General features: G+C 44.0%; 2 protein-coding genes across 3 annotated transcripts in view; both read right to left on the bottom strand.

Annotated features, from left to right (window-relative positions):
* Positions 1-12,145, bottom strand: part of skib (v-ski avian sarcoma viral oncogene homolog b) — a 31,589-nt gene extending 19,444 nt beyond the window's left edge. The window contains exon 1 of the mRNA XM_035150034.2: positions 10,747-12,145. Within this exon, the coding sequence (XP_035005925.2) occupies positions 10,747-11,640 (894 nt within the window). The 5' untranslated portion in view covers positions 11,641-12,145. The remainder of the gene's footprint in view (positions 1-10,746) is intronic.
* A 1,554-nt stretch (positions 12,146-13,699) lies between these two features.
* tmem51b (transmembrane protein 51b) lies at positions 13,700-22,907 on the bottom strand. Of its 2 annotated transcripts, XM_035150040.2 has the most exons (5): positions 22,579-22,907; positions 22,418-22,500; positions 21,899-22,000; positions 15,789-16,200; positions 13,700-15,234 (listed from the first exon to the last, which is right to left on the bottom strand). In XM_035150040.2, exons 4-5 carry the CDS (start codon positions 16,196-16,198, stop codon positions 14,778-14,780), a joined length of 867 nt encoding a protein of 288 aa, XP_035005931.1. In that variant the 5' UTR covers positions 16,199-16,200; positions 21,899-22,000; positions 22,418-22,500; positions 22,579-22,907; the 3' UTR covers positions 13,700-14,777. The 2 variants fall into 2 exon arrangements, with proteins under 2 accessions (XP_035005931.1, XP_035005943.1); XM_035150052.2 differs by lacking the exon at positions 22,418-22,500.
* Positions 22,908-24,250: the final 1,343 nt, after the last annotated feature.

Below are 24,250 nucleotides of genomic sequence, written 5' to 3'. Positions count from 1 at the left end.
CCCCTCTCTCACACTGCGACTTCTGGGAGCGATGTTTTCATCGAGTGCTGCGCGAAATCTTTTCACTCAGTTGTCACTTGTGTGGGAGTTGTGCCCTTTGACGGCATTGCTCGGGCTGAGTCCAAGTTTGAAGAGTGTGCAGAGTTGGGTGGGAAACAGGGTTAAAAGGCCACAGATTGCCTACTTATAACAGAGTAGTCCAAATCAATGGCTTCCTTTTTACTACAAATCAATTTAAGTGATTATCTGCTCTTCCTATAACAACTTTCTTACCCTCTGCTCACCTCAGATGCCCCTCCTCTTTTTTTCTTCTTCCTTTATTTGTTCTACCGGTTTATGTCCTGCAATTCAACCTGACCTCCAGGCAACCCCTGACATGGCTACCTAAGCCATTAGGGTAGCTGTGACTGTGGGTTATTAGTGTGATAAAAGTTTACTGTCCCTCCAGCCACTCTGCGCGGCTGCTGTTTAACGCCTCGGAGGAACAAGTCTATGAGACCCTTCACGCAGCAGATTGGCCATGAGGGCATTTGGTCAGTGGGGCAACGCACAGATACACCACAGGGTGAAATATTAAATCCAGGCAAGTGACAGAAGCAGCAGAGACAGAGTAAGAAACACTGGGCAAAGCGGCCGACATCCAAGTCAGGAATGATGAATTAAACCGGAGCATCCCCTGAGCGTTGGCTTTGTGGAAATATGTAGACAAGAGGGCTTTGGGGGGTGGTGGCTGTCTGTGCTATGTTTTCTCCTGTGCAGCAGAAGTTGTGGGCAGCCGAGCTAACTGCAGCCTCAGCACTTCTCTCCATATTCTCCAGTTTCAAGCCAAGAGAGAGAACAAAGGCGGGGAGCTGAGCTGCTGCAGAGGTAATGAGGACAGAGGCATGCAGCACAGGAGTGTGTGCCCTCAATAACGAGTGTACTGCTGCAGTCTATGATGGAGTCCTGTTGGACGGCGGGAATAAAAATCCATGCAGCTGCTCCGAGCAGCCGTGCACTCTGCCTGCAGTCTGCCCACAGACAGCAGTAACTGACTGACTGCAGGCCACCCCCTTTTTACACTGCAGCTCTGTCTACCACAAAATGGAAACCACAGTGTGACTGGAATTTGCTCGGAGACACACTGAGATCTACGGAGTGAGACAGAAAAACTCCATTAAAAACTGTTTATTCAATAGAGATACTCCCGAAACACATTATCGGACAGTGGCAAACATGTTTTTAGCTCTGTGCTTTCATGACATTACCGGAATAAAGAGATAGTAACAAGCAAAAAGAGACAAGGTTACTTTAAAGAGCAGTCAACGTGACAGAAGAAATAATTCACATGAAGCTGATACTATCATGCACCGTCAGGAAATCAAGCAGAATGTGTCAGATGGCAGAGCTGAGTTTTCACAAATGACACAAGCGCAGATTCCTGACAATGACAAACACTGCGAGCTGCGGTGTGAGGCGTTTGAAGAAGAATGGCGCAGCGGGGAACGGAACTGAGGAAATCCACATTATTGCTAAGGGAGAATCCCAATTAAACTCGAGGACACACCCTTTATATCCAAAGCATCTGCTGCTGCAGAGTCTGTACCCGACTTTCCAGCTCCCCAGCTGGAATAAAAAATTGGATTAAGACGGAAAAAGCATGTGACGGGAAGAATTTAAAGTCGTCAATAAAACTTGGACCAGAGAAAGAAAAACTCTAAAAGGAGAAGCATGTCTTGCAGAGTTGGTTTTCATTATAAGTCCAAACAATGCTTGGTCGTCTTTTTTGAATGCGTCATGAATGACATGTTCAGCTCTGCTCCGCTGCTCTTGCAGGCTGAGCTCCATCTTGTAACGGAAAACATCTAAAACCAGGCGCTACAGAACAAAACATTAACATGTATGAAAAAAAACACACTTGATTATAGTAGTTATAGGTCCAACGGGTAATGTAAGTATTCCAACATTATTTACCCCAAATGTCTTTAATTTGGAGGTTGGATACATTCCACAGAAAAGCTGTTTTGGCAGCTCTTGGCTGTAAAGCTGTGTCAGTGCTGGTCCATGCCAGCCCCACCCCATTAAGGCCGAACCCTGCACATCATGTGTTTCCACTTTACCGATAGGGTGGAAATGACCTCAACGCAGTAAAAGATGACAGGGGTGCTAGCGCTGTTCACCAGATGTGAGCAGAGAGAGAGAAAATGAGGAGGAGGAGGAGGAAGGGGAGAGAAAACCATTCGCCTGAAGAATTTACTGCAAACCCCTGAGGAGCCCTGTGATTGAGGGTTCAAGTCGAGCTCCAGAGGTTCCTGGTGTATCTCAGCGGCACTCGGGGAGCACATACCCTCCTGTCCCGGCCAAACATGCACACACGTGTACATGCAGCCATGCATTTGCACACACACACACACGCACACACACACACACACACACACACACACACATTCATACGTCCTCAAAAGAAAAAAACACTGTCATTCCACTGCACCTGCTAGCAACACAAAAGCCACTTCCTCCCACTGTGTCCGGCCAAGCCCCTTTATCCCATTTAGCACAGCCTGCACCACAACAAAGGCAGAGAAATTAGGGAGCGACGTTGATGATAGAGCGACTAATCTCTTTGGAGGGACTCATTATATCAGCAGACTGTACAGTTCAGCAGCTGAAAGGGCTGAATTAAATATGGACATGCAGAGATGGCCAACTTTGTGAAGATGAGTGCACCAACAATGGCCCGTTCTTACCTCTGGAATAATTCATACATTCCATATGGGACAGATGCCACCGACCAGACCATCATCTCTGAATTTGATTCAACACAATCAACTGATCCTAGGTCACAAGTGAACTGCTTATCCTGTGTTTGTGTTGTGGCCAGTTAAAACTGTCAGGTAATCTTAATTTTTTCTCTAAGCTGCTTAGGTTAAAAGGGCTTGATCAGCTCATCAAAGGTCACATGATCTGACACTAAAACACATACTCCTGTGCAGCAGATTAAGGCTGCCAAAAGGAGAGGTGATTACTTGTTTTTGATGATAATCTGAAAAGCAGCTTGACGTTTTTCAAGACGATGTGTGTGCGCTAGCTCGTCTCTTGACACCGGCCATATACTGCTTAAGACACAGGGCTTATAATAGTCCCCTCATTATAGGATAAAGGGTGGGCCTGCTCTATTTCAGGCCACGGCTGTCTGTGTCTGCGCTCGTCGACTGGCTGGAAATAAAGCCAGACGCCTGTCAATGCCACAAGCGCAGGGAGGCAGGTGGCCCCGCTGGGCAGCCGGCACAGCGAGCACAGTGCGGGGCAACCCTGTGACTATTAGACACCTGCAAGAAAAGAGGGCGTGTAGAGGAAGGGGGAGTGAGGAAAGAGGTGTCCTCAGCATGTGAGCCACTGTGGCCCATCTGCACGCCTGTCTCTGTGAATGTGGACCCCGCTGTATCGATACAGACAGGAAGATAGAGCAGGGTGGGGCAAGCGGCTAACTCCTCGCTGAGATGCATTTGCAGAGGTACGGCGTCGTCTGTTTTTTAAATGAGGTAGTGAACAAGAATAACAAGGTCAAAGATGGAGGGAAGGTTCCACCTGACCAGATGATGCTGTGGCGGAGAGGGACCATGACAGATCCTGGGGTGACTGTAATACTGAATAAATAACTGCCCCCCCCCTCGCTGCAAAAGAGTCTGCCAGGACAGCTGTGCTGAATTCATTTGATACGGGTGCCTGCTGACAATGCTGCATTGCTCCATCTCCGCAAGAAAGCATGTCGAGCTGGTCTGAAGAGCACACGGGGGCTCGCAGCTTTTCAACCGACACTGAACTGATTGTTCTGCCTTACAAACCCGAAGCTCTGACCCCTTCAAAAAACTCAGAGAGATAAACAGCGCTGTGGTGTTTGTGAGCTGATGCAGTTCGGGCCTATAGAATATGTGCAGAGGGCCAGAGACGGAAAAAAACAAACATGGTGCTCTTAGATCAGATTTTAAGATGCAATGTCCTGGCGGCACTCAGCCGACACATGAGATGATAGGCATCTATAGAGACGCACGGCAAAACAGGAGAGAGCTGAAAATGTGGATCCCACTCATTTGTTCACTTAGGGGCTCTTGAAACGAGGCGGGTGATGGAGCCTGGTTATGAGGTCATCCTGACAAAGTAGCACAATCCATCCATTTATCTATGTATCTATCTTTCTATCTATCTATTCGTCTGTCTATCTATCTATCTTATAATAAAAAAGATAGATGGTGATTTTTCATCTCTTCCAAACAAGACAAGCAGCCCTCACACCACTGGAACAACACAGTGATACATGTGCGGCGTATGTAGGCCAGTCTGAATACAGACTGATACAGCATGTGCTCACTACAGTGGAGGTGGAGATCTAAGTATAATGCAGTGTGGGGGGAGCGCAATACGAGATGGAGGAGGAAGAGGAGGAGAGCCTGTGTCTGCGTCTGTGTGCGTGAGTGTGTGTCTGTGTGTGTCCTACAGCGTTGAGGAGGTGTCAAATGGAGGAGGTGAGTGATGGTGGTGGTGCAGAGGAGGTGTCAGACAAGGAGGTCTCAGTGATGGAGAGGGGAGCTTTATACAGTGCTGACCTGTGGGAGAAGTGTGTGTGTGTGTGTGTGTGTGATGCAGAGTGGAGGAGGAGTTGGCGAGAGGAAAGCAGAAGCAGCAGGAGGTGGAGGAGGAGGAAGAGAGACTCGTCGAGTCAAAGCGTGGAGGTCACAATGAAAGAGGATGGGCAGTGAATGGAGGATGGTGAGGTCTCGGGTCTCTGTGCTGATACTTAGAGGTCTAAGAACTGTGCGTACACTGTGTGTGTGTGTGTGTGTGTGTGTGTGTGTGTGTGTGTGTGTGTGTGTGTGTGTGTGTGTGTGTGTGTGTGTGTGTGTGCATGCTTGTGAGCGTGTGTGTGTGTTCTGGCGCGCTTCTTTGAGCCCACCAGCCAGAGAGCATGAAGTTCTTATTTAGCACAGGAAGAGCAGGTCTGCTTAGCAACCACAGCCACCCTCCAATCACAAGCATACGGAGCAGACTCCAACGGAGAGTGAGTCCTTCCTGAACAAGCGTGGACTCTGACAGAGGCCTCCAAATGACACACATACTGTACACACTCCCACACACACACAAACGCACACACACACACCTGCCAACTCGGACAATTGTACACAGAACACGGCTGCGATGCCAAATGTTTCTCCAGGATCGACTTCCACGGTTCCCTGTCACCAGACAGACATTCACACCTCTGTGTGTCTCCCGTGTTTCACCGTCTTCTGAACTCAGCGGAGAATTCAAAGTTAATCTAAACCATCCTAATCCTAAAATAAATTATGCATATCCCGAAGAGCACGGGAGTCGTGTAAATCCCTAAAACATTCGTTCTCCTTTTTTTTTTTTTTTTACACACAGCCACAGACAGCACTTGTTAAGTGACTTGGCACCGCACCAGTTGAGCAAGTGAGCTGATAGCAGCTCTGATTGTGATCTGCTAGCCATCAAAACAGGAGGTACGGACGAGATTTGGACCAAATGCTGTCTGAACACTGAGCAGTCTGTTTGGTTTAGCTGCGTGAGCTAATCCTCCTGATAGCTTTGGAGGTGGTCGGTGGGCGGATTGTAGGCGAGAGCAGCATGCCGATTTGTCATATGGCACCAGCAGGGCCTACTTCTGCTCTGGCTGGTGCTCCATTAGCACATCTCCAATGTGGTCTAACATAGCTTAGAGCTGTAGGTCATAGAGAGGGAAGAATTCAACAGGATACATTTTGCGATTCTGTGCGTGTGTTCAGCCTCTAAAGTCTCATCAGAAAAGCACTTGATTTGGTTTGTGCAATTGCTCTGTTGGTTTCTCCATGTAACATGCAACATACTCTCCGCAGTATATCTAATTCATGCTCTAATTAGAAAATTCCAGAGGGACTGGTTATAAATTGTGAATAGGCTTCGAGTGGGCCAGAGGAGGAGGAAGAAGGGAGTCCGTGGCTGACGTTCAGTCTACGTGCGCTTCCTGAAGAAGCTGTACAAAGAAGATGACGCTTCTGATGTGCACTGTGGTCTCTGCATTCCAGGAGTTATGTAGGATTATCGGAGTTTAAACCCCCACCACCCCTCCGACTGCAGCAGATTAGTAGCTCAGCCAGCAGCAGATGCAGACTTCAGGATTTCCTGTCTCTGCACCAGATGGGCCTGACTCTTAATCACAGAGCTGGAAATCAGGAGGTGATCGAGGAGGAATTGATGATGATGGCGGAATAACACTAACCCAATACAGGCATCTGTTCTGCCACTAACGAACCGAGCGACTGGCTGACTGGCTGGGTTGTTGACTGGCTTGTTGAGTGCAGTCGCAGCCAGAGCTCATCTCCTCCCTCGTCTCATCATCACTGATCAACACTAATCATCCTCCTCCCTCAGTTATACAAGCTACACAAAGTCTTTCACACATTAGCGCTGTGCTGCGTCATGGAGGTTCAGAGACGAACAGAGCATAACACTGTGCAGTTAAAATGATCTGGCAAAGAAACAGGTACTACTTCATTTTGTAAGAATGTTGAGGTTGCAATATCAAGGTTTTTTGATACTTACTGTAAATGTGTAAAACTTTGAATGGCTGCATGAAGTAAGGTCCTGACATCGTTTCTGCACAACTCAGACTTGTAAAATCAGTATCTTATTTTTTTCAAAATAAATGTTTATAATAACATATATTTGTGTTTCATAGTTTATTTCACTGCACCCTCATTTTGTTCTCGCTATTTCATTCAAAGTGTTCCAGGATGATATGGTGTGATTACAATCAGCACAATGTTAGTAAGGATATTTTCTGATAGCAACATGAATCAAAATATACAAAATTAAACATAATTAAACTGATATTAAAAGCAGTTTACTTTATCCCATTATATATTGCCTTCGACCAAACTCTTCATATGTGTCAAACAAAATTTCAATTGCTACTTTAGTTCAATTTTTATAAAACCTACTTGGTCATTAATATGGTCCACAGAAACTTTGAAAGTTCATCTCATCATTATACGATTCTGCTCAATCAATAAAAAACAATATTAACCAATAACATTGGAGTATTATCCTCTCTCTCTCTCTCTCTCTCTCAGACATGCAGACACCACTGCAGGCTCCTGTCTGTCTTGAGCCCACAGCCAGGAAACCAGTGACATGGCAAACTCCAGAGCGTGGATTTCCCACCCTGGGAGAGGCTGGAGGTTACAGACCTATCCACACAGCAACTAAGAGAAACAAGGGCCCAACAAAGAGAAATGGCTGCACTTCACAGCCCCTGAAAGGGCAGCCCTCAAACAAAGGAGGCGGCAGGTCTTTAGCACACATCACCCATGACAGAACCCCAGCTGACACCCTTTTAACATGGGGTCACCTCTGCCAGAATGGAGGCCACAACCCCTGGGAGCTTCTGACACCCCTTTGCCCCTCTCCGGCCAAGAAGCTCCGTCCAGTCAGTGCGGAGACAAGGTGATGGTCTTTTATTTGGATGGAGTGGGGGGGGATGGACTCAGGCAACATGCTCTCAAAAGAATGATGTTTCCCAGAGAACGACAAGAAGAAGAAGAAGAAGAAGAAGATGAATAATAGCCAACTACCAAAAACATGAATTTCCAGCACCTGGAGTGATATAACATAAAATATGCTCAATGCTATGCTAAACTTGACCCAAAAGACTGACTCAGTGCTTATCTGAGCGATGTGGGTGTGTCGGGTCTTAGCTGGCTGGGTCAACGCTGGCTGGGTCAACCCCGCTTGGGTCAACGCTGGGCAGACAGGCCCATCAAGGACCAGAGACATGCACCATGTCAGCTTTCATGGCTTCCCAGAGGTCAGCAGACAGATGGGAATGGAAATGAGCCTGCAGAGAGCTCATTTTAATCTGGCTCGCACAGCTGATCCAGTCATTACACTCGCCTGTTTACATGCAAACCTACTCTTATACACTCGCTGTATATAAATACGCCCCCGCACAAGCACATATACACACAGCGTCCGCATAGGAAGAGGAAGAGGCACGGAGATATTTTTCATTAATTCATTCGATCACTGTTAATATCAGCTAATAACCAAAAACACACAACCTTTCGCCCTTTGACACACACTTGATTGGTTTGCTGCAGGTCGGAGGCAAATTTCATCAAGTGAGGAGAACAATGGGATGAGAAAGAGCATAAATTGGCCTCAGTTGAATGGCTTTAATATCCATTCCATTAAGGAGAGCCCACACAGTCCTCCAGAGCCCCGTTTTACTCTCCACTCAGTCAGATGACTGATCGCATTGCCCTCCCTTCTTAGGGATTTTTTTTCCCATATAGTTAATGCTCAGAAGTATTTGACTTTGGCTTAAAAAAACAAGTTTTTGCAATTCCAATCCTCTTTCTCGAAGATTTTCATGCTAATCAGAAAGTTAACATTTGAATTATAACACGCAAGGTTCAGCACAATGGAGCGAGTCATTTGAATTTCAAAATTCAGGGTTTCTATGAAATTTACATTTCTCCCTTTTTGGTTCATGGTGTCTATTGTTCAAATAATCCAGGATACGGGATAAACAGCAGGAATAAAAACGATTGGGTTTGTTATCTGTCCACTGTATATCCCTGCATCCTTTATCAGACTGCCATCTGGCCAGTGGACTGGACACAAGGGCATATGATTGGACGGTGTGAAAAGAATGGGGGAAGGCTGGGTCAGTGTCTTTGGGGAGAGGTCAGGGGTTACGGCCCTTTGACGACACATGTCAAGGCCTGGCTCAAACAGCCTGCGTCTTCTGAATGAAAGAGTCTGCCCTCATCTGCACATTAGGCAAAGGGCTAACTGACCAAATGCTGGGTTTGATGCAGAACAGAAACAAAAGGTTCACCGGTCCCTCTCCCTCCTCTGATCCGGCTCCTGCTTTTGTGAGGAGGAGCCTGTGGTCTTTCAAAATATTACTGGTTATGAAGGGGTTATCACTTTCTACATCCACAGTTAAGCAATTACAACTGGGATCAATCCAAATCACTCTTTAGAAAACTCCACTTTGAAAACTAGTTCCTAATAAAAACACAAGCTCCATTAACACTAATCATCTCAGCATCTCCTCGAGGGCCGCGCTCCGACCCCCAGGTACAGTAGAATGAGGTGGGAGTCTAGACGGATGACACAGGCAGGAGGAGGTAACCTTTGAGGCTCTGTCTTATTAATAAAACACTCTGACATCAGAGGGAGGCTGAGGCGGACTGATAACATTGAGTTTTTGTTTCATGGGTAAGCTGAGCCAGAGCGCGGTCTGCGAGCCCCCGTCCGGCCTTTCAGCAGCTTGGCCTGTCAGGCTGATGTATGGGGAGAGCACTGGTGTGCAGCTCCCTGAGGACCAGGCCTGTCTGCTAACTGGGACACGACTGACAGTGAACCACAGCAAACACGCACTGGCCCCCTCCACCACCGCATCCGGCGCCACTCCCCCCATGATGCTCAGGACAATGTGTGTATCACACACACACACGCACACACACACACACTCAAAGACTGTCAGCGCAGGGCTCACCATTCTTGAGAAAAAGATCTAACATGAAGGAGGGCCTGCGAGAAATTAACCACAGGTGCCTGTCGTCTTCAGTGCAGACAGTTATTTTTGGACTTTTTATCAGGAGTCTGCATCCAATTTATGAGGAAACATGATATAAATCAACTTCAGAGGCCTTCTGGAGCTCAGCATGAATGTCTCTTGACTGAAAACAAAAAACACAGAAGATGCAACCCACAGCTCTTCTCACGCTGACAACCTTCTTCTGGTGCTTGAAGATTCTTTCAAAAAAGAGAGTACTGAGGTCTTCCCTGTGACACATCTTCTGGCTGCGGCTCCTGATGGAGCAGCACCATGGTGATGCACACAGTGATGTCCAGTCATTAGCAGAGTCCCACACAACAGCTGCTCTGTGACGGAGGAACAGCCACCTCGTCTCCTGGCCCTTTGTACATGTACTCAACATCTCTGACCCATGCAGAGGAGCCCGGAAGGCGACAACATATCTTATCCTGTCCAGGCCCTGGGACACACACACACACACACACACACACACACACACACACACACACACACACACACACACACACACACACACACACACACACACACACACATATTTCCATATCCCAAACCTCATTAAACTCGTATCCCCCTTCCCCACCTCGTGTCACCATAATGGGCTCCCCCTGCCCCCTCTCACTCTAATAAAATATATCATCGGGACTCCATTTATCATAATGCAGATGCCCTTGGCTAACCCTGGGGGGTTGGAGGTGGTGGTAGTGGGGGGTTTGGAGGATGGGTATGGATGCTCAGGGGTGTCAGCTGATGCTTAGAGGCTTCGCTGTCACCTTTTCTCAGACATATATATGAGGTGAGTGTGGGTTTATAAGGTGTTTCACTGTGCAGGAGTAGAGGGGGACATACACAGAAAGATGTGATGTGACATGTGATTTGCATTATCAGTTGGGGGGAGGTCCCCCTAATAAGACTGGCAACACTTGCACAAGATACAAGCTGCAAACAATCAATCAGAGCAGACAGAGACCAGGCCTAATGAGGAGGAGGAAGCCCCCCCCCCCTAGAAATGAATGTTAATGAATGCAGTTGTTGTAGGAGGCTTGGGGTTGTTGGGAAATCCACATGTAGCAATACAAACAAAATCATTTTTACATTCCTGGAGGAGTGACGGTTAATAACGAGGTGAATTAGACCAGACTTACTCTGCAGGATTTACTGGACAGCTTGCGCGTCACATCATATTTTCCTTTTGACTCTTTAAGCAGCTGCTCCAGGTGACTCTTCTCCTCTTTGCCGGTGTAGTCCGGGTCCAAGAGCACATAGGCCCGCCAGTTGGCCGAGTCGAACCCCCAGTGGACTGTCCGGTTCTCGAGTCTCTTGTGACTGTGCACCACAAACTTGTGAGGGGGGAACATGAGTCTGCAGTCCATGCACTGGACGCAGGCTGCACTCGGGCTGGTGTACAGCTCCGGGACGAACAAGCCTTTGCAGCGGCCGAAACATTCGTGGTAGACCTTGAAGCTCCTCTCGGTGCGCTCCAGCTCCAGGGAGCCGAACTCCTTGTTGCAGTGAGGCGGGTACGAGCCGCCGTAGATGAGCGCGTTGCACAGGCGCTCGGCATCCGTCTGCGTGATCAGCCCGCAGGACGGGGCCGAGAAGGGCAGGATCCCCACCACTTTGAGGATCTCCAGCTGGTCCGCCGTGCACCGGGAGCAGTAGATGTGCAGGTCGTCGCACACCGAGTTGATCTGCTGGAGCGAGAAGTCTCTCAGGACGCTGTTGAGGATCTGCGGCAGGCACAGCCGCTTCTCGCCGCCCACCACGAAGCAGGAGATGGGCTCCCGCTCCAGCACCGTCTCGCACCTCTCCGTGGAGCGGTCGGACGGGATGAAAAGTGGACCGGACATCACCGGGGGCGTCTGCGGCGGCATGGTGAGCATCATCTCGGCGGATTTGACATCTTTGCCGAAGAGCGAGTCCTGGTGCCACCGGGCGGAGAACGCGGCCGGTCCGCCGAGCGAGCGCATGGAACTCAGATGAAACTGCTTGAGAGTTTGCTGAAGTCCGGGATGGGGCTGGAAGCTGGTGCCCTCCATGTTGTAGCCGCTCACAAACCAGAGTTCAAAAACTCAAAATGAAAGATGGATTCGACTTATCGGATCGGGCGTCCTCAGCATCCGGCCACACGCTCAATAACACGCATTTCCATGTCACCGGAGAAGCTTCCCAGCGCGTCCATTCAGAAAAACCGAGGGCTGCTGAATTCACATGAACCAGTTCCTGTCGGCGCGCGGAATTAAAGTCGACAACTCCCGAGATTCGAAAAAGTCGCTTTATCCAACGCGCAATCTCGGGTTAGTGTGTTTCCGTGCGCTCGTGCGGTTTTACGCACTCCAAAATGTGCGCCCGAAATACGGCTCGTCTGCTCAGTCTGGCGTACTCTCAGTCTGTCTCCCCCTCTCTCTCTCCTTCTCGCTCTCTCTCTCTCTCTCTCTCTCTCTCTCTCTCTCTCTCTCGCCCTCTCTGTTTGTTTGTGTCTGGTTCAGTCATTGAATCCCAGCCAGGAATGTGACTGACTCCCCGGGCTGGCTCTTCCCTCAGCCAGCTGGTCCTCCCTCTGCTACATGGCAGCTGCACATAGAAAAAAAAAAAAAAGGAAAAGAAAAAAGGAAAGAAAAAAAAATCTGAGGCGAGGGTGGAGATTAGGAAAATATAGTTGATGCTGGAAATATAAAAATAAACTTCGCGACTTCAAATGTTTCGCCTCGGCCTCGCAAGATCAGCACTTTTGTCTTCATTCAGCAAAAAAAGCTAACTTTTGCTTAAACTCGTGAATTTAAAACGAGATGATCAAATATTCTGCTGAAGGTCAAACTCAAAACAGTTGAAACAAGCGATGGAAAGAAATGTTTCATGCGCACAGACACGAGCCAGAGGTCAAAACTTACTGTACTTCGCTGAACTTTGAAAGAAATGTGCTTTTACTTTGTAACATTTATCTGACAGCTTCATAAGAATATACACACAAATAAATTATACGCTAATTATGTAATTTAACACCAAACAGTATATAAAAAAGTTAAAAACTAGCCTCATCTTGATTGAACTTCGACTTGCATTGATATCCTAATAATATATTGTGTAATACTAACACTTGATATTTATGTACATTTTTCTGGTAATACTTGTACTAGTACCTTTTCCATTAACATTCAGTGCAGGACTTTTATTTGTAAACTATTTTATTTGTACACAAGTAAAAGATCTGCATACTTCCTCAATCAATGGAAACGTGATGACAGTGTGTTTTTAGGGTTAATAAAGTTGTAAAGAATAAAAGGTACATGCACATCTACTTGAAATAATTCTGTAATATCGCCTCTGATCTGACCGATTCATGTTTTTAATTCTTATACCTTTTTCTTTCTTCTCTATATTGAGCCCACTTCCATATGTGGATTAAATTCGACCCATACGTATATGGAAATTTAAAATAACCTCCAGGTATACATGCATTTTTACTGTGCAGCACACTTCAGATGTGATTAGCATCAACACACAGCCACATTATTCTATGCGTCAAACCTGACCTGGTGTTTTTTTTTTTTACTTAGAAAAAATAGACTCTCACCAAACCGCAACATGAATAGTTAAAATAACAGCAAAGTAAAAACTTAAGAGTAAAATGCATTTACCACTGGAGGAGGTTTTACTATACATCTGAGGGTTGAATGGCATTTAGAATCTGAAACAAATTATATACCAATGTTGCAGTTATATAAACCCTATATAATAAATTAAACTATGAAGGGAAGACTGGAAGTCATCAAGACGCCTGTTCTTACTCTTCACATTCATCTTTACATCCATATCTTCTCCCCTCATCCATATCAGCAGTAATTGTACAACTATTATCTTGTTCTTACTTATTTATTCTTATAAAGAACCCACTCAGTTAAAATACAAAAGAACTGGAGCAAAGTTTCAACTCACTTTAGTCTTTTACCCTTTTTAACCACTAGGGGTCACTAACTTTCAGTCAACGACTATTAAGACCACATGGAAATAGATGCAAAAGGTGTAGAGACAAATTGGGACCAACTATTTGAATACATGGAGTTTGTCACGGTCACACAATACGAGGAACAAAGCAAGCATCTGCAGTTAGATTTTATTAACTGAAAGTATAAAGACAATATCTCTCTCTCGCTCTCAAAATAAGCCGCTCTCTTGAATCTACAGCAGGCAAATAAAAAATAAATCATCAGAAAATGCAGCAATAATTTATTTGTGTGTTTGAATGGCACTAATGGTGATTTAATCTGTATTTAATAGAGCTATTTGTTGTTACCGGTCATTGCACTGATTAACAATGGTCTACTGAATAATTACAATTTAAGTTATTTACATTGACATTTTGCAACAAAAACATAAAATCTTGACATGACCCTGGAGGAAAGAGAAAAACACTAATTCAAAAGGAATTTCAACATTTAAACTATTATTAAAATCATGAAGCAAAGCACATTTAATATCACATCCCGTACTAGAATAATCAGTAGTTTACTTCTGGTTTTACTGTTCCATATAATATTTTCTTCTCATAATATCTGTATCAAAAAAGGTAATTTGAACAAGTTCCTTTTAAACAAGACAGTTTAAACAAACAAACATTTATAAGAATAAGTTTCGTCACAAAGTTTTTGGCCTCAGTGCATTTTCTTCGGTTACAACTCACAGAAAAGTGGTGAATCTGTCACTGATGATACTTTAATACCTCTGCAAATTAATTAGTTTCCCTTTTACCCCTTTCTGAAATGCAAGCCATGGCTTCAAATTTTCCACAGTTCAAAACTAATCAAACTCAAAATACAACAATAATAAATCCAGGTGAGGTGAAAAACGACTGGATATTAAATAAAACTGAGAGGCTGCCCTATGTTTGACATGATGTTATAATAATGTGAAAGCGGGTCATTTCAAACCGATGCATTATAACAGAATAAATATGCCAATCACAAGCTTCACAGATAAAAACAAGAGATTAAGTTTGAAATATTCTCATCTCAGGAAAGTGTCTGCACGGCCTGCGTCACACAGCTCGCAGCCACAGTTAACCTATTTAATACCAACCTAGAAAATGGGCTTTCAAAATGTATCATTAGTCCTTTTAATGCTGAGATTTTTGGATTCATCAGGAACAGACAGTGTGGGAGAGATGAGGGAATAGCTCCTACTTTAATTCAGGCATCTCATTATCATACTGCGGTGGCGGAGTGATGGGTTCAATTGTTACCGGATTCTGTGTGGGGCTACGGATCTGGAGACGGAAGTGCTTCAGGTGCAATTTGTCCGACTTGATCCTCCTCACCCGCAGGGGCCGCAGTAAGCGGCTGGCCCGGCTGGTGCTACGGGTTGGCAGGCTGGGGTTAGTTGTCAGGCCAGGCGGGTCGGCCTGGGCGGACTCAGCAGCGGGCTGGACGGGAGCTGGTGTGGACTCACTAAGAGCGGTGTCCTCCCTGGGATTGTCTGTGGAGTCCGCACCCTCATTTTCCACGGCTGCTATGATGTCCTCGTAAGATGGCAGCTGGGAGGTGCTGTTGCGAAGGTTACTTTGACGGACGGGGTAGTCGTTACTGCCAATGACCTCCTCATAGCTCGGCACGGTGAATGTGATTGGATCCACAGCTCTGGAAAGGAGGCGACGTTCAGTGAGTCTAATATGTGGGATTTTATCCAGACAACTTCCTTGAATGAGACAAACCCTGGATTTACAACTATATGGTTTATTAGCTAATGTGTAAACTATTCTTTGTTTTTCTACCATATTTGTATTTTCTCCCTTTTAAAAAGTTATTATTTGTAAATATTCAAGCCAAAGTTTTTTGTTTGTGCAAAAATTAAACATTCATTATTAGAAGGACGCCCGTAGACATCCGTGGCGTTTGCATCAGTGTTTTTCGTTGAGGCGTTTCTTTGAGACGTCTTGGCCACAATACTGTAATTCCTGAGTCAGTCTCAGAGGGAATGCTACTATCATGCAAGTAAGGAATTTTCAGATCCTAAAAGTGGAATATTTAAATCCACAAATGGTTTCAAAATACCGGTTTAAAAATGTTCAAGAACTGGAAAACAAAACAATTTTACATTTCCCAATATTCTTAATCGCAGCAGCACTGGAAGTTCTAAGAACATCTAAGAAAAGTCAAAGTGTGAAACAAAAGCTAAATCATAAAGCACTCACTCTTCCCCAGCCACGTGGTTCATGAGGGCGCCTCCCGCAGCCACAGGTTGGGTAGGTCTGTTGCGTGCTCTCCTCTTGCTCCTCAGACCGAGGCAAAGGGACAACAGCAGCATGACTGCTCCTACCCCAACCAGCACCATAGCCACGGACGAAGACTTTGTGTGGTCAGTTTCCTCCTCGTCTCCGCCCTCGCCGTCAGATACTGCGGTGGAGTTGACTGAAGGATTGGAGGGCTCGTCCGGTTTCTCTCCATCCATGGGTATCACAGTCCACACAATCATGACGATACCCAGGGCAATCAGTCCGACTCCCAGGGCGCACAGGGCATAGTGGGCGCCTGAACTGGTGCCCTCTGAGCTGGACCGGTTGGGACGGTTGTTGCCGCCACATATGCTACGGTTGGAACACATCCCTAAAAGGACAAATGACAGAGACAACCACAAAGATAAAGATAAGATACCAGAGATAAGGAGCCTTAAACAAAATCTAACTGGGAACTCTTCTACTATAAACCTCTGAGATAAGTCAAGTAATGCCAACAAAGATGGGTCATAACCATGTATTGCTCTGCCATTAAGCAAACCTAAAAGATTCCTTTCTGGTTTATGCCTCTTTTATTCTGCAGACCTCCTTACAACTGTGAAACTATTTTCTAATATGCAGGAAGTATCATATGAGAAAATATTAGGTGCATCAAAGTAAAGGAAGGTCCCTGTGTGACTCTAGAAAATATGGCAATAAAAATATTCAGGAAAAACAATGAATTGGTCTTTCAAGATGAACAGATTTCAGAGGTAGTGCATCAATCTTTAGAGTTTGATTTACCCAATCCACCTAATGCTTCAATAGGGCTTCACATAAGTTCAGGCAGGCACAGAAGTATTAACCTTCAGTGTTGATACGACTGATCACAGACATTCATCTCTAACACCACACGGTCCATGTAAAAATCGCTCTGTATACTTCTGCCCAACACACAACCCGCCTCCTGCTGCACCAAAGCCTTCTCAGGAAATGTACTGTAAGTCCTTGTTACCTGAAAATGTTAAAACCATGTGGCAGTTTTGAAAGTTTTGAATTTGAGCTGTATCTGTTGTGGATACATTTGTTAGTTTGTGGTTTGTACACTCTCAAAACAAAAAGCACTGAGACTGCTACATTTGGAGCAGAATTGGTGTGACAAAACAGGTTATGAGGAAACAAGTGCAGCAGTAAGAAGGTCCACACATGTCTTGACATGACAAACATAAACCTGAGAGACTGAATCGTTGACAGCTATGACTCACACTCGAAGAATGGCTGCAAAAATGGTCGTGTAATGTAGAAGGTATTTAGCAGCATAACTGCAATTCAGTCAGACAACTCACCTTCAAATGTTTATTGCAACAGTAGAACATGTTTGTGCTTGGCGTCTAGGCTCCAACTTAATCACTCCCCCGGGTATGATTATATTGATATGATGCTTATTACCCCCCCGTCGGAGCCTACAGTAGGATGCTGGGATGGTGGAGGGGCTGAAGCGACTGGCAGCAATACTGACGCAGGTGCGGGGCAGGCAAAGGGAGTGGTGGGACATTTTCTCTGCTTAAACAGACTGCCTGATAAGGTGGGTGTGTATTATAGATGATTGTGGAGAGTTAGGTATGTCACATAATGTATGTCACATGATTGGAGCGGTGCAGCTCGAGTTGGCGGCCTGAACCAGATCGCAAGCGTCGCTCCATCTCATGCAAATATATCACTTACACACATTTATTATGAAAATAACAATATGACACAGTGGAAGAGTAGAGCTTTGAAAAATTAGACCCAGACATACAGGTGCAGTAATAGATAATTAAAATGGAAACCTGTACAATGAAATGGAATGCAATACAACAACCCTACAAAAAAGACTTGGATTGTGAAGCTTATAATGTAAATATTTCAACAGTTTGACCTACAGAAAGAGACTCAGCCCAACATGTACACCTACATATACTAGGACTAATGTCACCAACAAACGGAAAATACTCAAATAAACCAGGACAAGTTTTAACAGATGAACTCTTCCTTCAACAGCGAGCCAATTCATTGCTGAAAATATCTTTGGCTCATGTCCGCTCGTGGACCGAGATGAAGGACGGACGTCATTATATTTGGTTCTTTTTAGGTTCACCACTATATCCAGGTGGAGTCATAACTATTTCTATTGTGATGCTTACATGAGTGGCTGATAGAATATTCCAATCATATTCCCATTTACAGAGCATAGTCTGATAATGACTCCTGTCAACATTGCATCCGACTACTTGTTTACACTCCAACTCAGGGGCATGCGTCATCAAACATTTGATCACTGCCCTAAGTCGATGTCGCAGTATTCTGTCAAAACCCCAATAAGACGTTATATTGTGATTGAGACGTGTACATGTCCACATAATGTGGATCGGAATACTCCACATGTCTTGATTTGATTATGGATTCTTCAGAGTATGACCTTATTTAGGTTTAGGGAATCAGAAAAATGCTGTTTACATGTCAGTGTCTTATTCAGACAATTGCCTTTATCGGGTTAATATCAGAAAATTCATGTCCATGTGAACGTGTCTACTATTGTTTCGTTATCCTGGAATTTGGACATTCTTGACAAAAACTTTGTCTCCGAGTTGACATTCTAAATGACCATGAGGGAAATAGACCCTCTGGATCTGGACATACATGGTTCCACCTCACACCATACATAAGTAATAGTCCTGTGTATTTGTTCCATCACATTCAACAAATAACCTGGACGATTCCCTTAGTTCACTCTTGTTCTTGAAACATTACATTCAGTTTTGTACAAGCATAGCTTTTTGTTATATAACCAACTGCTTATGTTTTGGAGCTCTTTACAAAGTGAGATCTAAGTAGTAAAGCTAGCTAACAAAGCTTAATGGTCTCATCGCTGCCTACATATCATTAAGGTAATACACAATAAGAAAAATAAAGGACCAATTATGCTTCCTTGAGGGACACCACAGGGAAAATCTTTAGGGTTCTGATGCGTACCTGTCAGAATATGTAAGACTAAAATTTCCTGGGGGCCTCTTGAGTGGAAAATTAAAAGATTTATCAAGTGTGTGAAACAGGGAGCAATAACCTCTTCAGCATCTCCCTGGAACTCAGGTGGGACGGCATCCAGGGCAATAACGTTGGTAATATCGGAGCCCTTAAGTGTTTTAGTGATTTTTGTAGTTGTTATCGGCGAAAAACAAAACTGCTCTTCCCTGATCTCCTCATACTTTTTCACCAGAGATTTCACGTAGTCCCCTGTAGTGACTGAAGGTTTCTGCACTAAGTCACTTGCTATGGTTGTGAAAACCCTTTTAAGTTTTCAGCAAACTTGGCTTTATCAAAGCTTAGAGATCCATAGTAATTCGGAACTATGGTTCATTTAAAATAAGGATTTTGTCAGATAGCAAAAATTGCCTTTGTCTACTATTCTGTGCACTTTATTTCCATGGTTTTTGTGTTTAATTTACAAATCTGAAATTTATTATTTCTCAAATGTATAGTGTCCAGAATGTATCAATTTATTCAAGGCTGAACTCTTCTTTCATTTCCTTTAATAGAGTAATTTTCTCTGAAACCCCGAAGAAAAATTACAGTCGATGTCATTTCATGCTATGTCTATGTTACAACTATCCATAATATTAGACCAATCCATATTCTTAAAGCATGTCCTTGAACTTCGTCATATCCTCTAAGGGATCTGATTTTAATAGAATTGTTTTCAGTTAACCAGGTCCTTATTTTCCTTGTACAGTAAGTAACACAATGACACCATCTGTGTGAGATCATAATAAGATCAATAGCAGTTTGACCTTGCCTTTTATGTCCAGTATGATAAATTGTGAAGGATCAGAAAATAGAAAAACAAATCTATATTCACATCACCCAGTAAAATGTAATGAAAAAGGAATCCTGAATAAGATAATTTGTTTATATGGCCTCATATTCAAGCTAATAAATCGATAGATATAAAGTTAATATCTCAAGCATCCGCCCTCGTACCCATAACCTGCTGCTCTGTTCTCGGGACAGGACACAAAGTTAAAAAGTCTTCACGCGTTAAATGAAGAACTTTTCATTCAGGATTTAAAGGACTGAGTATTTCAAGCATGACACTCAGGGTGCATAAATTCCAGTTAATTAGTCCAACCCTTCATGCAGAGCACTCCCTGCAATTTAGCTCCTGTCACCGTGTTCCGACGTACAAATGATGGGAGGGGCAGGGAGGCACGGATGTTAATACAGGGGTCCTGAATGTAGGATATGCATGACTCAAAGAGGCCGGGAGAGGAGAATTAGAGGAACAATAAATTATCCCTGGTCTATTGAAGGTGTAATTGATACACAGGCATCAGTACAGCGGCGTATTACCTTGTGATGCTGAAGCAGGTGTTTCTATCTCCTCCTGCAGATATTTAAATCCTCTACTTTCTGCTAGTTCAGCTTTTTGTCACTAAACGACTCTTTTACATTAAAATATCTGCGCTCACTGTGACTGAGTTAAAAAAGATGAGGCTCAGCAATTTGAAGATCAGTGCTGCCAGGGAAACTCCTTCCAAGGATTTCAGTTCTATGAATAAATAAAAAGCATGAAAGGCAAAAACTTGGAAATGTTGTTAATAAACTTTCAGAAGAAACCTGTTGCAGTGATATTATCATGTTATTGTTTCAGATAATTACGTTATTTTATCGTAAACTAAAAAAGTTATTGACTTTGTTGAGTTTGACAGGTTATTGTTGACACCAGATGACAAAACAGTCTCAGGTTTATTGAGATGATCAGAACCATGACAAGCTTCAACATCAACAGTTCAGAACATCATCAAACACAAACTGCTGATTTGAACCATGTGATATGGATGAAAGCTCTGGACCAAGCAGGTTCTGTAAGAGAACCTTGAGTCTGCTATAATCTATAATAGTGAAGCACAGTTCTTTGTATTAAACATCAAAATACAGATAACTTTACACTAATTTGTTTCATAATCATATTTTGTTGACAGACAATATTCATATACATACAGTGGTATTGATTCCAGCCATATTGTACAGTCCTAGCACCCATGCTCTTATTATAAGGATCATAAATATGAAACTCTATGCACTATGGCATGAGGATATATTGATCCAATGGGCTGGATCAGTATTGGTGCCAATACTAAATGGATATCAGCTAAAATAGCAATTCAGAAGGACTCATCCAAACTTAATAGAGTTTATATGTCATTATCATTAAAACAAATTGTGTTTCTGTCATCGTTCATTCATTCATTCATTATTCATTCATTCATTCAATCATTCATGCCTGAGTGCACACTTGTGTTTCCCATGACCTCATGTTACTTTACATGAAAGAAAACGCTGGCATTACATTGGTATTTATATCAGTATTAGGAAAGAATAAGCTGGACTGGTGCATCCCTAATTCAAACCTAAACATACGTATATTATTACATAAGTATGTATGTATGTTCAGGTATACCGTGGTAAAATACCTGATGGTTAGTTGTACTGTATCAATCATTCAATACAGTACTTACTGTGGTGATTTGGTTGATGCTGTCCAGCAATAACCAAAGTCTCCAAGAAACAGGCGCAGCAAACAACATGCATTTGTTGTGTGTTGTAAAAATGTGTTACAGATTTGTTTCAGTTGTCTAAGCAGAGTGTAGGGATGTGACATAATTATTTATTTTTATCTGAAGTTGAGTAATTCGCTGAACTCTGGTCCTGAGTCTGTTGGTCTACTTTGCTGTCGGGGGGAACTGAACATTGGACTATCATGATATTCTGACTTTTTCAGCAAACTAAAACCTGCCTTCAATATAATTGTGTCAAAGTTTTTACATCGTTTTATCTCGAAATGTAGAAAAATAATAGTTATTTCATTGTAGAAATATTTGAAGATTTATAAAATCGAAAAATCCTCAAGCAAATTAGTTCAATGAATCTTAACCTAACCACAACTTTAAAAGTTATTAAAGTGAATGGAAACCAATACAAAGTAAAATAACTTTTACTCTGTATAAATGAAACTTAACTTTAGGCACCAATGAGTAAAAAATATTCCTCACCTTAATGTTGTCGTGGTCTTGAGTGGAACTTGATTTGCTCTTAACTTCCTCCAACTGCAGTACAGATGGGTGCATCCAGGGTTTGATCCTCAGGTGAACAAACTGTGAAACAGATCGGCGGCAGGTGAATGAACGGTGACAGATGTCTGGGTTTTGCTGCCATTTGAGGGCCTTTTCCCTGCAGTCACACATATATCATGACATCTAATGCAGCAGGACCACATGTCATGTATCAATTCTGTGAGCCTGACAGACAACATGCCACAGCACGACCTTCGGTGACATTTCCCTCCTGATGGGCTGTGTCTTTGCTGCAGGCCTGCTGGACACCGTGCATGGGTGTGTCCTCTTCAACATCAGCACATTTCCAGAATGTAAAAAGCTGTTTAACCAGTAAAGAACATGCCACTGCAGCTAATACAGTAGTGAACCATAACAGCTCAACCAGTGACCCAGTGCTGGAGCAGGAGAAGTCAAGTTAAAAATGGTGTAAGAGTGTGTGTGTGTGTGTGTGCTCACGTTGTTTGTGGGGAGGAGCTGAGAGAGAGAGAGGAGCTGCCCCTCCACAGGGAAATCTACCTGTCCACTAACTGATTTTACACCTGAGACACAAAATATCCCATCAAGCATCCACCCACCACTTAGAACAGGTAAATCATGGAGGTGACCGGCGGCCTCACCTTCTCCTTCCTCTCCTCACACTTCCCTCTTCATCGGTGAGTTACCTGAAGCACGCAGGTGTTTTCAGGAAGATCAGACTCACACTCAGCGAAAACTGGAACAAAACACAGACACACAAACAACAACAGCAACCGACGGTCCCGTCCGGCTCAGCTCAGGCTCCACTTTTAAAAACCACCCAGTCGGTTTGTTTCTATAATAATTTACCGCCCCGCTGAACTTTAGTTCACAGGAACTTTGTTCACGTTCCAGCCGCCGACAAACCTCCTCCCTCTCCTGTTTGTAAAGCGGGACTGGGACCTGTTCTCCCCCCGGTCCTAGTGCTCCTCCCGGCACTTCCGCTGGTGACTGACACAAAGGAGTTGAAATACATTGAAATTAATGTCGAATAAAATAACTTGGTTGAGTGAAGTTATGTAGAGTTAAGTTAAGTAAAGTTAAGTGAGGTTTTTAAGTAGTAAAGTCAAGTTAAGTTACGTAGTTAGGTAAAGTAGGTAAGTACATAAATTAAGTCAAGTTAGGTTAAGATTCAATTCAAGTTTCTCAATTTATGATTTTTTAATTTCTAAAATGAAACAAAAAACAGAGCACGCCTAATTTACTGTCACATAAGAGAAAAAAATGCAGCAACGGTAACTAAAGTATTATCTTATCTGTTTATGTCAATATCAATAAAACAAAGTTCTATTTGCAAGCTGTCTCTGGTTGTGCTGCGTTGAAGTAGAAACCAGCAGTTGTAACAATGTTGTGGTCTTAAGATTCTAGATTCATTGTGCCAGTAGATGTTTGCAGGTGTTAACGGCCACCAGCAGATTATAGGTACATCATTTAAGTTGTGTACATTAGCGTCATCAAGTGTTTTGGCCTTGCAGGCAATGATACAAGCCGAATTTGAGGGTATGCTGAAGCTAAAGGTAAATCTGACTGGCTACTGGCTTGTATGGCAGTACTATGAAAGCCATGTGGCTGCTCAGTAGATCAGACATCATTACTTCTATGTCTTTTTAAACTAAACGTTCCCATTTTAGAACATAGGACAAGATGGAGAACATATGTTCTACTGCCCAAATTTATGTCTACCTCCAGTTGATGTTAGCGGATATTAGTGACCACCAGTGGATGCTAGGGACATATCTTCAGTTGTGTACCTGCGTTCTGCAGTGTGTAATGTTTCTTTTATGGTCTAGTGCAGGGCTTGTCCATGGATCCCCAGATCTCTGAGCAACCTGATGGTGGATTATGAAGGAAACCCCTGCAGCCAACCTCCACAAGGCAAACTATTGCTTTTCTATTCCAGCCACGATGTTCTGCCTCAGATGCCATCCCTGCATAAAACCAAGCATTCAACAACATCCTCCCAGGGTACTGTCCATTCTACGAAGTAGACAACATGCAGGGCGTGGACCAGAGTATCAGGTCTGGTCTAAGGGTGGTGGTGACAATATGTGATGGGACTGTAAGCCGCTGGCCCACGTCCACCAACATTTCCCAGTCTCTGGCTTGCTCCATCTGACCACTCCTGGCCGGTGGAGGAGGCCCTCTCTGTCCCTGTTCCCCTTCTCGGACAAGTCTTGTCCTGTGAACTGCGCTTGATGTTTTGGATGGCAGTTCTCTTTGTTTCAATCGTTGCTGCAAGGCCCCTAGTTGTGTCGCCACTGCTGAGCCACATGT

The sequence above is a fragment of the Hippoglossus stenolepis genome, chromosome 3 (assembly GCF_022539355.2).
Source record: "Hippoglossus stenolepis isolate QCI-W04-F060 chromosome 3, HSTE1.2, whole genome shotgun sequence".
Classification (NCBI taxonomy): domain Eukaryota; kingdom Metazoa; phylum Chordata; class Actinopteri; order Pleuronectiformes; family Pleuronectidae; genus Hippoglossus; species Hippoglossus stenolepis.
This window is presented reverse-complemented; position numbering and strand designations above follow the sequence as displayed.